Here is a 14,628-nt window from a genome sequence, read left to right as displayed (position 1 = left end):
TAAAAATTTAATATAAAATATAAATTAATTTGAAGTGTCATTAATCATTAATATTAATGACAATTTTCGAGTTTGAGCAAATTTTCTACATGTTTACTCATTAAAAAATTGAGCATTAATCGAGCACTTCCCCCCGATCGATAAAAATAGAACATTTTTCAGGGAGCAAGGGATTGTTGAGCGCATCTGTTTTGAGCAAATTGCATTTGTATGCAAACCCATTTCCAGAAGTAATGTCTCTCGACATTACTTCAAGTTTCTCGAGCTTTAAAATTAATCAATTTAATTGGACAATCTTTTTAATTTTTATCAAGATTAATAGCTGTTAAAATTACAGATATGTGTACTGTAATTTCATTAATGTCATTTGGATTTATATTGTCGTGGAATTTCACAACATTAGACTACATTGTGCCTTGGCTCGCCGCGGTTTGCGATAAAATTGTTATCGATTTCCCTTCGTTCTTCGCGTGCAACGTCACTGACCTATGCAAAGTGCGCCGTCTTATACGCGCACGTTTGCTCGGAAGGCCTTTCATGGACGGAATGGCTGATAAGGATGCGATTTCTTAAAATATTTATTACGCATTCTATTACTAAAACCCTAAATGGACACGCGCTGTGCATATAGAAATTCACATGCCAATCGTCGATCTTTAATTCAGGCTATTGATATTATTTTAGCGATTAAAAGTACTACAAAAGTAATCGTAAAACCGCTGTGGGAAAATTTCGCAGAATATCCTTTGAGATGCTTTATGTTAGACATTATTTAACACCAAGGTGAGAAAATTTTTTATAAAAAAACAGTAAGTACTAAAAAAATTTGTTAGCAATTTTTATGAACAAAATATTTAATCACTAAGAATTATTGAATTTACTTATTTATTAGTCATCCATTAATTTAATTTGTAAATACGAAATTAATTTTTCTGCATCACAATTAATATTGATGCATAGAGGTTTTATCAATAAAAGATAATTGTAAAAAAGTTTGAAAGTTTGAAGAACTAGAGAAAAGATGAATTTAAGGGCTGAATTTACAGCCTTTGACAGACGAAGGTATTAGAGCTACTATAGCGATTTCGCAGAAGCGAAGTGTTTCACCAGCAGTTTAAGACCAAGAAGATAAGGTCGACGAAATTGTACCGCGCGCGTCTATCCGCGATTGTGTCGCGTTAATAATTATTTAATTAAGTCACACAGCCGCACGGTTAGCGGAGGCGTGATACGCATTCACGAGTCACTCCAAAAACTTACGGTACTACATTATAGCTGTACAAGTAATCTATTAGGGCAACATTTATAGTCTCGATGTAAGAGCAGACGTTATTCTTCAAATATTACTTCTTCAAAAGTGTAATTAATTCACAGTCGGAAATGACCGTCATTTCCCCAAGTCATCGAAAATGTCGTTAACAGCAAATCACTTGTTTCATGACTCGACGTTTAAATGATTCAGGGATTGTCGGGAAGCAAAATTGTTGTGTAGAAATATGATTATTCTCTGTGGGACTGTGGTCATAGTTCGTAGAACTGTCGACTAAGAATACTCTTAAAAACTGTTTAACATACGTAAAATCGCGCCGAGCATTTAAGAAAGACAAAGTGTATTGGGCGATCTTTCATTCGACCGCTCCTATACATATTCCAATATACATTAACAACGTAGCTCGAAAAATCGTTTTGTAAAAACGCGAAAAATCTTACGGAATATCTCAGCATGTATTCGCAGAACAAGACAGAATATAGCCGCGCCACATTTCACGCCTATACGCTTCGCCACATCCTCTTTTCATTTTCCTGTCCACTTAAGCCAGAATTGTTCAAAGTTCTGGTAAAGCAATCTTTTCCGCAACGTTCTGATTAAATATACTTTTTGTTTCTTTTTTCTTCACAAAAGCAATTATCGCCACAAAAAGGTGTTTCCACTCATCGCGGTGGAACTTTAAAATGCATTTTTAGAACAAGCAAATATTTACCTTGGTCTTCTTTTTTTGAAGTTTCAAGTACCTCGACAGCCTTTACAAGTAAAGTCGAGAAAAATCCTGCGCATATTTTCTTATCGATGTTAAATGTCCGATTGTATCTAATCTTAAAACGAACTCTCGCGAGCCTTCGTCTTAAGCTGCGCGGCGTCCGGGCTTGGTGTCATCGCCGGATTATCGTAAGCATAGTCGAGAGTGGTGTCCTCGCTAGCGTGCCGTCGTGAGAGAGGAGTGCTCGTGGTGTTCGGTGTGGTGTTCATCCCGTTGCTATTACTATTGCTATTACTATTGTTATTCTCGATCTTGGATTCCTGCTGCACCGTGGCACTTATGCTCGGTATAGTCAACTTGAGACCGTTCTGCTTATTCATAGCGGCCTCGACGTCGTCTTGCACTTTGTTCTTATTGGCCTGTTGAAATAACAACGGAATTAAGACGTTAAAGTACTCATAACTTCCTTATAAGCATCACAAACAAGAAGTCGTTAAATTTGTTCGGAATAATCGTTTAAGTTAAAATAAGAAAATATAAGAATTTATCATTTTCTCGCGTAGAACTAAATTTAATTGTATTTATTATTTTGCTACGTATTATTTTATCTCTGCACGAACTCGTTTAAGTTCAATAGAACATCTGTCGCAATAAGAACGAATAAAAAAGCTTTTTTGGGAAGGTCTATTCTTGCGGATCCTCACCTTCACTTTTATATTCCTTCTGAACAGAGTTTGTAAAGACTGCTGAATCCTTTTCCACCGTATTAAGGTTCTTCCCAGCAGGTATAACATTCCGAGCAGTGAGAAACAGGTCAAAGTCGTTGTGACCACGAATCTGTACTTAAGCTTCTCGATCTCCTCTATAATAGAAGAATAGATTTTAACAATATAAGGATTTTCTGAGGATTACCGAAATGACATTAATGTGATATGTTTAATTTATTTTCGAGAAATCAATTCTTATATTGCAATTATAAAAATTATAGGAAATATTAACATTGCACGTTTCACGCAGAAGGTTCCGTATTACTTTTTATATAATGTAATCGTTAGGCATCTCCGCGCAATTTAATTTTATGCATTAACAGATCGAACGTAACTAATTTAAAAGAAACTAGGGAAACACTAATTATATCAATATGGCGATTGCTTTTGTGCTCCGTAATATATCGCTGATTTTAGTAAAGATATGTAGGTATAATATCCGTTGAAACCTCGAAAGTGAAAGCTGCGAGTTATGCTCTAAAGCAAACTACATATGCTCTCATATATTAGAAAGGAAGAATCAACGTTAAAATGAAACATTAAAACGAATAGCATGTTACAAAATGTCTACAATCACTTTTCTTTATTCACGGATTATATAAGACAACAGACAAGCATAGACGGCACTAAAATATTGAAATTTCTTAAGTGTTTCTCCTTAGAGCTACGTGAAAAAATATTTGCGTAATGTAAATATATATACCTTGACCATAAATGTATTTAAAAATTCATGTTTCCATAATAAAAATAACTATGAGACTGGCAACGGTAAATTATAAATACCGGTCTTCGCGACCGTGTATTAAGCGGTACTCGCGCAAGAATTACGAGCCGAGTGACGCTTGTGCGAGATTTGCGTCGTTGAAATCTCCGACTCGTCTGACTTCTCTCAAGGCGTTGCGGTACTTTGCAGCAAAATTATGTGCATATTCTATTTGCGCTTGAGCCCACTCACCTCTGAGATCATCGTACTGCCTTGATTGATCCATGTGTTGTGCATAACGCTGATCATGAAGATAAACTGAAATCAGAAGAAGCGACCAATAATTAAATTCAGCGCATTTCGCGCACTCGCATCGTGTTCGTCGAGTAAACTTTTCTAAAGTGTGCTCGACATAGTTTCAACATTCAGTGTATGTTTCATTAACACTTCGTGTCGAGATTATCAGACATTCATTTAGAAAGCGTTACGAAAAATAGCTATTAGCGACGCTACGAAACTCAAAGGTTTCTCCAACTATAACTCCAACTACATTGTTGTACTATTATGCACCAGATATGTGAGAACGAAACTCGACGCTACTGTTCACGTATACATAATTAAAGTTGAATCAATTATAGTTTTAGGAACAATAGTCAAGTATGGTGTAAATCACATTTCAAATGTCATTATCATATTTTTTTAATAATATTAATATAATGTTAAAAGTACATATTATGATCTATATCAATAGTTTATTCTAAGATATAATAGCTCTAAAAAAGGATAAACAATATTAAAAATTTGCGTAAAAAAATGTGTATAACTATAATTAAAAATATTTATATGTATGCGTGAATTTTTATAAGATTAAATTTAATGATTTATGAAATGAACATCTATTTTTAAGTTTATTGAAATATGTATTCTGTATCTGTTTCTTCTATTTATTTTTGAAGAAAATTGCATTCCATAATTAAAATTAATTCGGTTTACGCGGGGTCGATCTGTCTGCTACTAGCACACTTCACACATTTGTCTTCAACGTTCTGCATTTCTTCTCATTCGAATCAATGGTCTACCTTTCGAAAAGCGTAATTTCTCGCGCGCCTGCGTAAAGCCGAGAGTCGGTCGCGATAGCAACTCTCAGCACAAACAATTCCGACCTACGATGCTTACGTGTAGCACGTGAGAGCGCGATTACGTCTTATCCCGACTTTAAATGCGAGATGACCCCGTTCTAAATCGAAAAGAGAAGCAAACCCAGACCTGGGACGACGAGATTGCGTGAATCGATTTGCGAACGCTTAGCGATGGTGATTTGCAAGCAAAGAGAGGAGACTCTAAATTGAGATATTCAATTGTTGAGAATTATCGATTACCAACGATTGAACAGACAAATTTTATTGTATTGAATAATATTTAAATAAAATGAATTAGATATACACACGTTTTCGTTACAATACTTAACAAATTTTCATATAAGTATTTTAAATACGACTAAAATATTATGTAGCATGCGACAATATTCGGATTATTACTTATGATCTCATTATTTGGAAAATTGACACATTAGGATATTTCCACATTAAGATGTTTTGACGGAAAACATTGGATTTTGGAATTTTCATTTATCGTTCTACTAATTCCTCGAATTCCAAGATATAAAAAGGACGAGCACATCTACCTCAATAGAGCTCCTATTTCATTAGAACATTTTTACGTTCATTGCCCAACACGCAGAGTCAACAAGTTCTCCCCCAAATTGTATAATATAAGTTCGGGCCTCGAGTTTGCCGACATAACGTAACCGGACACCGTAACGGGGTCCCTCAATGGGAAACCAGACGTGGACCCGACAGAACTTCACATGGACAATTTCGAATCAGCTACGCACGTCAAATCAAATCCCTCTTCCCCCGTCGCGCGCGAAGCATCCTTTGATGTAGAGGCAGAGCATTTCATTCTTCGCGCGTCCCAAGAAGGAGCGGAGCCGCGGTTTCTCCTACCTGTCGGAGCATTAAATACATCTCCCCTTCCCCGCTGCGGAACCGACGTTGAATGCCAAGCAGGAATGGAAGGGAAAAAAAGGGACGACGAAGAGGAGCATAGGGAGGGTCCGAGGAGGCTGAAAGAAAAAGGACGGCGGGGAGGACGGAGGGAGGAAGAAAAGAAGCTAGATGACTCATCGACCGCGTTCGCGTGTGGGAAGTCGGTAGGAAACAGTCAGGTGCAAAGTCAACGGACCCGACAGCACGGGTTTGGCTTGCCCGCTCGCCGCGCTTGGCGCAGAGGTGAACGACGGCACCGTATTCGCTATCCGGTTTCCCGTATACGCGCCAGCTCGCGTGAAAACGAGAAACCGGAACGACAGGACGATGCACCGCGATACATGACAGACACCGGATATAAGAAGCGATCGGCCTACAAATTCAAATTCGTAAAATACGGATCGAAATATAAAATTAATTTTTCCGGCGATTCTAAAAGCGACTCACTTTTTTTCATATCAATGTGCGTAAATTTTAGTGTCTTTATTAGAAACACTTTTAAACGGAAGCTAATTATAAGAAAAATATTCTATGTATACTTTCGTATTTAAAGCGAGCCTTATATTCGACTAACTGGAATCGCACAATAAATTTTACGATAATTTTTAACGATGCGTTTTAACGGTGAAAAATGATGATCGTATTTTGATCTTTTAAATGACAATTTGTTTACTTATACTCACATTGACAGTCCCTTCTGCACTCCAATGGCTGATAATTGTGACTCGAGGCGTTACACGCGACCGCACAGGGTCGACAATGCAGATCGAAAGTGCTGCAGTACTCCGAGATGTTGCAAATCTTCTCGCCGCATTTGGTACGGTCAGGATTGAGGTCTGCCAGCACGGCGTTAGCCAACACGGATAGAGCGACGATAGTTGTCACTATTAATGTCATACTGTTTACGGTCACCTCCGGGAACACAATTGAAGTAATACCGGGTCCAATTTACCCCGGCGGATTTGGTCGAATTCGCCAACCGGTTTAGTGCTCTTTCTTTCCCTAATTGTCCTTTTTGCCTTACTTTTTCTCTCCCTCTCTCTATCTCGAATTACGGATCTAGGATACAATCGTGACTCTCTCGCGATCCACAGTCGATTCCCATGACGATTCTTAACGGCACTCGAAAAGTATACCTCGAAGAGGCTCCATGCTTGTGGCGCTAAAAACATTCCGATGAAATTTTGGTTACGCATCTGACTTGTAAATTCTCTTTTCTAAATTATACATATACATACATATATATATATATATATATATACAATGAAATCCACTATATATAATTTATTAACTTTTTTTCTAAATTGATATACCTTGATATCTACAAAAAAAGAACAAAAAAATAGGCTAACGAATCCATTTGTTAGACGACACAATTATAAAATCTGTTATTATTGCAAAAAGAGAAAGACTTTGCAATAATTTTGATTACACATTCTTAGTGATATATTTATTGTTTAGCGAGCGTGTTTAGTTTAATATTATAATATACACATATGATTTAATATAACAGATGTTTGAAACATCTCTTAATGGAGACACGACACAACAACCAAAAAAGATATAACGTAGTCACGAATTCATAGACTTGCTAAGTATCTTAATTGTAATTTACAATTAATGATATTATGAATCATAAAATTTATAAATTTAATGATTTTATTGAATAACATGATTCAATTTGATGTAATTTAAACTTTAAAAGTTCTCTTTTTTTTATAATATTATCTAAAATTAAAGTAACTCCTCAGCCTTCCCAGTTTTCTTCCCTTTTCCCAATAAAAGAAAAATAACTTTAATCTAATTTATAAATCGTGCTTAGTGTGATTGCTAGACGAAAAATGTATAGATTGTTATACGGTTTCGAGAAAGTCGCAAAGAAACGCGAAAATTCGATGGCGATTTGTATAGTTTTATATATACACGGGTTCATTTAGTTTAGATCGAATTGAGAATCCGCTCGCGGATGACTTTTGAAAACAGAAAATGTGTTTCGTTTCGTTGGTTACGTCCGTTCGTTACATCCGATTGCGTCGCGATGCCGGGAGATGCGTCAATGCCTGCGAAGTGACATGCATCACCTGTACACTTCAAACACCTGTGTGAACGCATACGTGAGCGCGGCTGGATGCATCAAAATGGCCTCCGGTGTCGCGCAACAGCGGAGATACTTTCGCCTACCTATCGACGACCTCGTTTTATTGTCGCATCGCGGACTATGTTTTGTAAATTACTCGCGGCCTGTCGTTCTTGACAGTGCTTTATATATCCTTTCGATTGCGTGACGTTTGCGTAGGTGACTTTTTTTTCAGAGACAGTAATGTACTTTCAATAGCGATAGATCACAATGACATTATCGAAAATTGCAACAGACATCAGATAGATTTATAAATCTAAAAAATTCCGGTGACCAAAGAATGAAATTAAATAAAGTAACAGATGATAATGAGAGAAGATAAAAACCGAATATGCTTGTAAGATGTGTGATCCGTAGTCGTTTACGAAATAAGATATAATGAGAGACTAATATTCTCAGGGCCACGTCGTATCGCGTTTGTGACTCACTCCTCGTATCAACCAGCGAGGTAAACGCTTGCTTCGTTTCCTACATAACTTGGCGACGGAAAATTGCTCTCCTACGATAGTGACTAGCTGTCGATCTAACAAGCCGGGAAGACTAAATTATTTCGATCAAGCAAAATACAACACTTCATCGCGAATACTTTTCTCGGTACTTATTTTATTAAAATTTTGAGAAAATTAATCAGTATTTAATTCTTAATTAAAATATCCGAAATTTTAATTAAATATTCAACTTAAGATCGATTATGTTAGCTTTAAGATTATTTCTTCCCATACTTACAATTTCATTGTTTATACTGTAACTGCAAAATTCGAGAAAATATTGTCATGGCTGATAACGTCATAATGTTTAATAATTGCAACACAGCGATGCGTCAAGCTGTTATGATATTGCCGGCCGGTGTTTCGGAAGATATGCGATCATACGTGCTTTTCTTTATATTTCGCCAACGCTATTACGGCATATCGCATGTCTTTAAAGTATATCCAATTATCGTATCATATGTTTTTTGAAGAGCAACTTTGCTTGCAATCATGCGGATGCAGATTGTAATGCTCGCGAATGCACGTTGCAAGTCGCTACGTGGGATCGGCGAGCGCTGTGGTACATCTGGTACCGAATGCACACAATACGTGTCGACGCACAATGCTTTAGGGTGTCGCCCAGTGTTGTAACAAATGGAAATCGAATGCGAACACATGGTACAACCCACTCGAATAGTCGTACGAAATAAAACAACGGTAAACTGCTTAAAACGAACAGAATATGGAAATAAGTATAACATCATAAAAAATATGAAACTTGTATCGTTTATTTATATCCGTATTTTAATGCATATAAAATTCGTATTTAATTTACGACTTAATTTACATATTATAGACTACTTCTCAAACTTTAAAATTCTATTATTTCCTTTCAAAGAATAAATGTCAAACTTTGAGGTTTTGAAAATATTCTCGAGATGTAACTCCCTAACATATTTTATTCAAATATCTCGAGAAGTACAGCAAAATAGAAAAAATTATATTTCAGCATTTCTGTGATATTTATCAAGTATGAATTAAGAAGATAAGTTATAAATTATATTTAAAGAAGAGTTTGTGTTACACTATTTTCATTTTTATATGATGTGTGATTAAATAAATACTTCGATTTATTCGTTGTATTATTATTATACCTGTAATTTATATTATATTCTAATATCGTTAAAATAAAATGAGCAATATAAAATAATGTTAATATGAAATTTATAATTTTTTCATACTGAAGAACATATTTGTACGTTTAAAGTTAAAGAAAACTTAGTAAATTTTAAATAAAGAAAAGTTTATGTATACAGTTTACACAATTAATTTTTAATGGAAAAATTTCTCGTGTTTTTTTGTAATTGATCAAAATTTCATTAAAAATATACATTAATACATAATATTAAAAAATTGTTATTATATATAACTCACTTTTGTAAATTCTCTTTCTTTTCAAAGATTTGAGTTGCTATATTCACTTGAATTGCTAATTAACAGTCATTTATAGATTCAAATCCATCGTATTTAATTAAAGAATTACAATATCTCTGCAAGTGATCGAAAGCTGTTTTGCCTCTTTCACGATGTCTGACGTTCAATATTATTTCAATACGTCTATTTATCACATTCCGACACGTTCGTAGTCAAGCTCGCAAATCCACTTTTCATTAAGCAGCGCCTCGATCTCGTTGTTTTTCGTTATCCCGCGATAACGGAAAACATCGCTAATTGTGCCGCACTCGAGCTCAGCATCGAGCATCGAGCGATGTTTTGCCATGGAAAGTCCGAGTAGAAGTCAGAGGTAGGCGGTGGACGTGCACGGTCGGGACACAGGAATGTTGCCTGACTGGTTCACGAGGAGGCTTTTACGCATGGCGAACATTACGGGCCTCGAACGCGTCGTCAATGCTCGCGCTCAAACCTCGACTACGATCGAAGGAATGAATCACGAATCAAAGTCGTCTATCGGATATTAAATAGCACGATGTGGACCGGTTATTCGTATAAGTGAGGAACTGAACACGGTGAACAGCATAAGGCTTACGCTATTACAGAAACTTCTGTTTCGAAATCTTTGAACACTTTCCCTATTGGCAAGCCTAAATAGTTATGATACTGACGAGATTAGAATTCCTTTTGCTTCTTCTGCTTGTTTTTCGTCTTCTTTTTTTTTCAGATTGAATTTTATAGTTTAAGTTCTTTTTCTTCAAAGCTAATGTAAATCTCTTAGTAACATTCTGAATTAATAATTGTTAACACGAAAAAAAACTCTTCAACTTCTAATTTTGAAAACATTTCTCAATTTTCTCTCAACTAAAATATTCAAACGTGATTTCATGAGTTAGAAATGAATATGTGAAAATGATATGTGACAATTAAATAAAGAAATCTTATAATTATCTCCGAAGTCAAGGTGATTAGGTCGCCTAAACTTAATTTTACACTGCATAGAGACGGATCAAAACACGCGATATAAAGATATCATCAACTATCCAGAGTGTTTCCTGTAATTTAGCAAATAGCAAATACGTAACTATCAGCCGCTGTAATACACACGGTTATTTTAATTAGCGGCTGACTCATATGGTCACACATACTTGGTATCTCGTTTCTTGTAACATCTTTTGCTCATTGATAACGCCATGCACAACGCACAGCCTTGACGTAGTTTACGTCAGAATGAATTGTCGCGCGAAGCCGCGTCACACGCGCGATCATCTTCCTCATGACGAAACGTCGCAACTGCTGCGCTAGCAATCTCGGAAGAAACTGCATTCGCGATTCCGCGGTATTCTAATCCCGCGTAATCGACGCGCGACAAACTAGGACAAATGTTGCCCGACGAGCACCCATAATTAGCCACTAATTAGTTAGTTAGCCGTTCTCATTATGACGTCGACTAGCACTCGGTTCCGATGTTCCCAAGCGATTTTCCACATGGATTACTATTGTAACGGTGTCACGTCGCGCTCGATTGATTTGTCCTTGCTATAGCGAGTAAAATGGTAGTGCATATTTAACAAGTTTTCGGAAAGCATCGTCTGATATCGGAAATATGTATACCTAATAATCTTATTGAAAACATGCTATATAAGCGGAATTATAAGAAAAAAAAACGACAAAAAATCGACGAATTCTTTGGCCATTTCGAGTCGACCGCGGTTCTCTTAGGATAAGGATTCAATTAAATGCCGTAATCTTTTCGTAACTTTATTCCTAATCAACTTGAAATTCTGTCGAATCAAGATCTCGAAATTCTATCAAATTACAATCTTTATATCTTGAAATTTGAAATAAAAATCAAGATTTTGCTATCTTGTCTTATGCTATTCAAGCTTAAATCTATTTTGACAACAATAAATAGAATATTTTTATTTTCAATATAGTTAACAGCTTTTATTTTTACTAAACGCCGACTTCAAATTTAAAAAATCCTTCAAGTGAAATTTCAAGTAACTTTACCCGAATGCTGATGTGTAAATGCTAGCAATGTAGCATATGGTACCGGCGTTTCCAAGCAGCGGGGATCAATATTATATGTACATATATACAGAAGCAGTGGATCGATACGATACGAATAAATCGTGAAATTATCTCAGTGCACGTCAAGCTCACCCGTCTTATCTGTGCAACTATGTGATCGTTAAAGTCTCCGCGGGTCCTCCTCACAACATCCAATCAAATCGTCCAATTGCCCGGTACAAAACGTATGCCCGCGTATTTTCATTGTGCGCACTTCGCTTTTATACACCGACCGGCTCTAATTCGAATCGAGCACAGCTCGGTAACCGGATTCTCGCGCATCTAATGACAACGATAAGCTCGACAGTAGTCACGGACAACATTCTCCCGATGGTAACAATATTTGCGATCGAATACACGTTAAATTAGAAGCGTTCATATATACATCGAAAAAAAAATCAAAGAAAAGCATTCAAATATCCCTAAACTAGGACATTGTTTGGACATCTTTATCGGATAGACATTATGTTATAATTCAGAGAAAAAGAAAAAAAGTCTCTTAAATCTATTTAAATTACGTCTTCTCTCTCTATCTTAAATTAACTTTGAACGATACCTGAGCATCGTTTACTCAATTTTATGGACGCATCAGGGGGAAACGAGTTGCGCCAAATTCTACCAGGTCTTTGCACAATTTTCTAATTACAATTACGAGCACGATATAGATCACTCGGCTTACCGAAGTCATCCGTGGAGCGCAGTCCGCTTCGCGCGCGCGCGCGCCCCGGACGTACGCACGCGTTCACGCACCCACGCGCGATCACGCGCTACGCGCCCCGACGTCCTCGGATACCTGCGTCGCGGGGAACGCGGACGCACACGCGTACATCGTACATTCGCCTCGCATGCAAACGTCGCGAACGCGCACCATCGACGGCCCTCCGCGCTTGACTGTCGATCGCGAGAACGCCAAACCGAACCGAGTCCGGTTGGCGGCGAGTTCCCTCAGGTTCCCGAGACTCCCACCTCTCCGGAGGAGTCGGAGCGACTTCGTCCCCTCCAACCGGCGCACCTGTCTCCCTGCCTCACGTTCACCTATTCCTCCCCCTTGCATCCTGTCCGCCTTTTTTTCCTCTCTCTTTCTCTCTCTCTCTCTCTCTCTCTCTCTCTCTCCTCTTTCTCTCTTACCTGCCATTTACCTGTTGCCAGCTTGCGCGCGCACTCGTAATCCACGACGACTCGCGCCGTTCGACTGCCATCGAAGATGCCGCCGATGCCGCGGCTCGACGTCGACGGCACGTGTTGACGTGTCGAGTACGCGAGCATGTGACTCTGACCGCGAAGGATGCAAACACATCCCGCAAAGACTGAAGGCTGATAGTTAAGTCTGATTTTTATCTTTTTACTATATATAATGTCTTTGCGTTTGTAAAAAGAAATCTATAGATTTATTTTTGCAATGCAAAGGTATCCATATATATCTTCTACACGTAATGTAAAGATTAATGTTAAGATTTTTTTATGTATTTTTAACTGACAATGAGTTAACCAGAACTCCCTTTCACATTCCCTTTCATTTGCGTAGAATTATCTCTCATTACAAGAATTTAAAAACATTCGGCTAACAACGGCAATACATACGAGATAAATGTAATATTTGTTATCGGCAAAATGTGCTCACTTGCACCGCGAAACGAGATAACGATGTAAGACAGTTATGCAAATAGATGTTGGGGCAGTAAAGCGTATATCGGCATCGTGTAGTGGGATGACATACATATTTATTGCGTATTAAATGTTCATACAAAGATATAACAATGACTCTCGCGTATTCGCGGCGCTACAAGGTGCTAACATTATTATTGCGGGTTAATATTGTTGTTTCAGAGGAAACGAATTATTGCGCATAAGAAGGTTGATTGAGGGGGCGATTTGTCGAGTGGGAGGTCGATATGTCGAGCCATTTTGGTGCTGTCGTTTTCTGCTTGTATGAAACGGATGCTGCGAGCCGTCGGGAATTCCTCGAAACGATTTCGGAAACCGAAAGCGAGTCTCGCGGACGTCGCTCTCTTCCTCTCGTTATTGGAGCTTCCGATATTCGCGTTGCTTTAAGAGATCGCGGCGTTTATCGAATCGTTTGCGCGTTGCATGACAATGAAAGCGCTGCTACAAGAAAAAAAAGTAGAATCCTAAAAAAAAAAGATTTGGAAACCTCACGACACCCCTGGTTGAGTATATCGCTCACTGACCATATAGATACCCCCGCCGATTATCACGCCAACATTGGTCCCCATAATCATTGAAGATATACCCAGCGGGATTGTGCCCGTTGTTGAAAATTGTCGCGTTAATTTTGGACCTTCCCGGTTGTCTGCATATATCGCTACTGATTCAAAGCGTACTCGAATGGCGAATCAAAAACATTTCGGTGGACCGTGCGGGTACCAAGATCACTTCCGGAGATCTTTCTCAACCAGGGACGTATCCGCGATGCTGGACGACGCACGGCGATTCACGGAGATCGATTGCGAATGATCGGGGAATGATTCGAGATGTGAAACAGGAAGCGAACCCGGAAGTCATCCGCGAGCGGATCCTCTCGCGGAGACCTCCGATCGCGCCTCCAGTCAGGTTTCTCATCTAGGGGATGAAAATCTCTACGACAGCCCGAGATCTCGAGAGCGGATCTCGGTCCGAAAAATTGTGCGTTTTGCTTTTTGATCATTTGTGACTTCTAACACAGTAATTGTCGTGAACACCCTGTATAAAATATTCCGCTGCTCCCGGTCATCCTGCCTTTTCCACTCGCTACTGAAAAACATAATGCAGATTTTTTTCTTTACAGTTTTTTTTTCTTGACATATCCGCGTTGATATCGATCGACACACGTCTCTCTGTCACGTGTGAAACATGGTGAACTCCGTCCGGGCGCATCCGACGCGCCGTATCTACGCACGCAAATCACGCACACGACACACCCTCTTCTTCGTTTAATCCGCCGCTACCTCGAGCGAGTTCATTCCGGCTGAAACCTTCCGAGGGGGACACACCATGGGGCG

The 14,628-nt window shown here is 38.3% G+C and overlaps 1 protein-coding gene across 2 annotated transcripts; it reads right to left on the bottom strand.

The window, feature by feature from the left end:
- Positions 1–1,876: 1,876 nt before the first annotated feature.
- LOC105448267 lies at positions 1,877–12,841 on the bottom strand. Of its 2 annotated transcripts, none has more exons than XM_011686771.1 (5): positions 12,758–12,841; positions 6,181–6,659; positions 3,702–3,767; positions 2,684–2,841; positions 1,877–2,398 (listed from the first exon to the last, which is right to left on the bottom strand). In XM_011686771.1, the coding sequence occupies exons 2-5, from the start codon at positions 6,392–6,394 to the stop codon at positions 2,096–2,098; spliced, it is 741 nt and encodes a 246-aa protein (XP_011685073.1). In that variant the 5' UTR covers positions 6,395–6,659; positions 12,758–12,841; the 3' UTR covers positions 1,877–2,095. The 2 variants fall into 2 exon arrangements, with proteins under 2 accessions (XP_011685073.1, XP_011685072.1); XM_011686770.1 differs by lacking the exon at positions 12,758–12,841 and adding an exon at positions 12,309–12,555.
- Positions 12,842–14,628: the final 1,787 nt, after the last annotated feature.

Source organism: Wasmannia auropunctata, unplaced genomic scaffold (assembly GCF_000956235.1).
Source record: "Wasmannia auropunctata unplaced genomic scaffold, wasmannia.A_1.0 LD336088.1, whole genome shotgun sequence".
NCBI classification, from domain to species: Eukaryota; Metazoa; Arthropoda; class Insecta; order Hymenoptera; family Formicidae; genus Wasmannia; species Wasmannia auropunctata.
Note: the sequence above shows the minus strand (reverse complement) of the source record. Positions and strands in the feature narration are given on the sequence as shown.

Bases quoted from the DNA above. Each gene is read 5' to 3' on its own strand.
- LOC105448267 (XM_011686771.1), bottom strand. From the start codon at position 6,394: ATGACATTAATAGTGACAACTATCGTCGCTCTATCCGTGTTGGCTAAC. The intron at 3,768-6,180 runs GTGAGTATAAGT...TTCTGATTTCAG, and splicing joins GTGCAGAAGGGACTGTCAAT to TTTATCTTCATGATCAGCGT. The intron at 2,399-2,683 runs GTGAGGATCCGC...TTATTTCAACAG, and splicing joins GAAGGAATATAAAAGTGAAG to GCCAATAAGAACAAAGTGCA.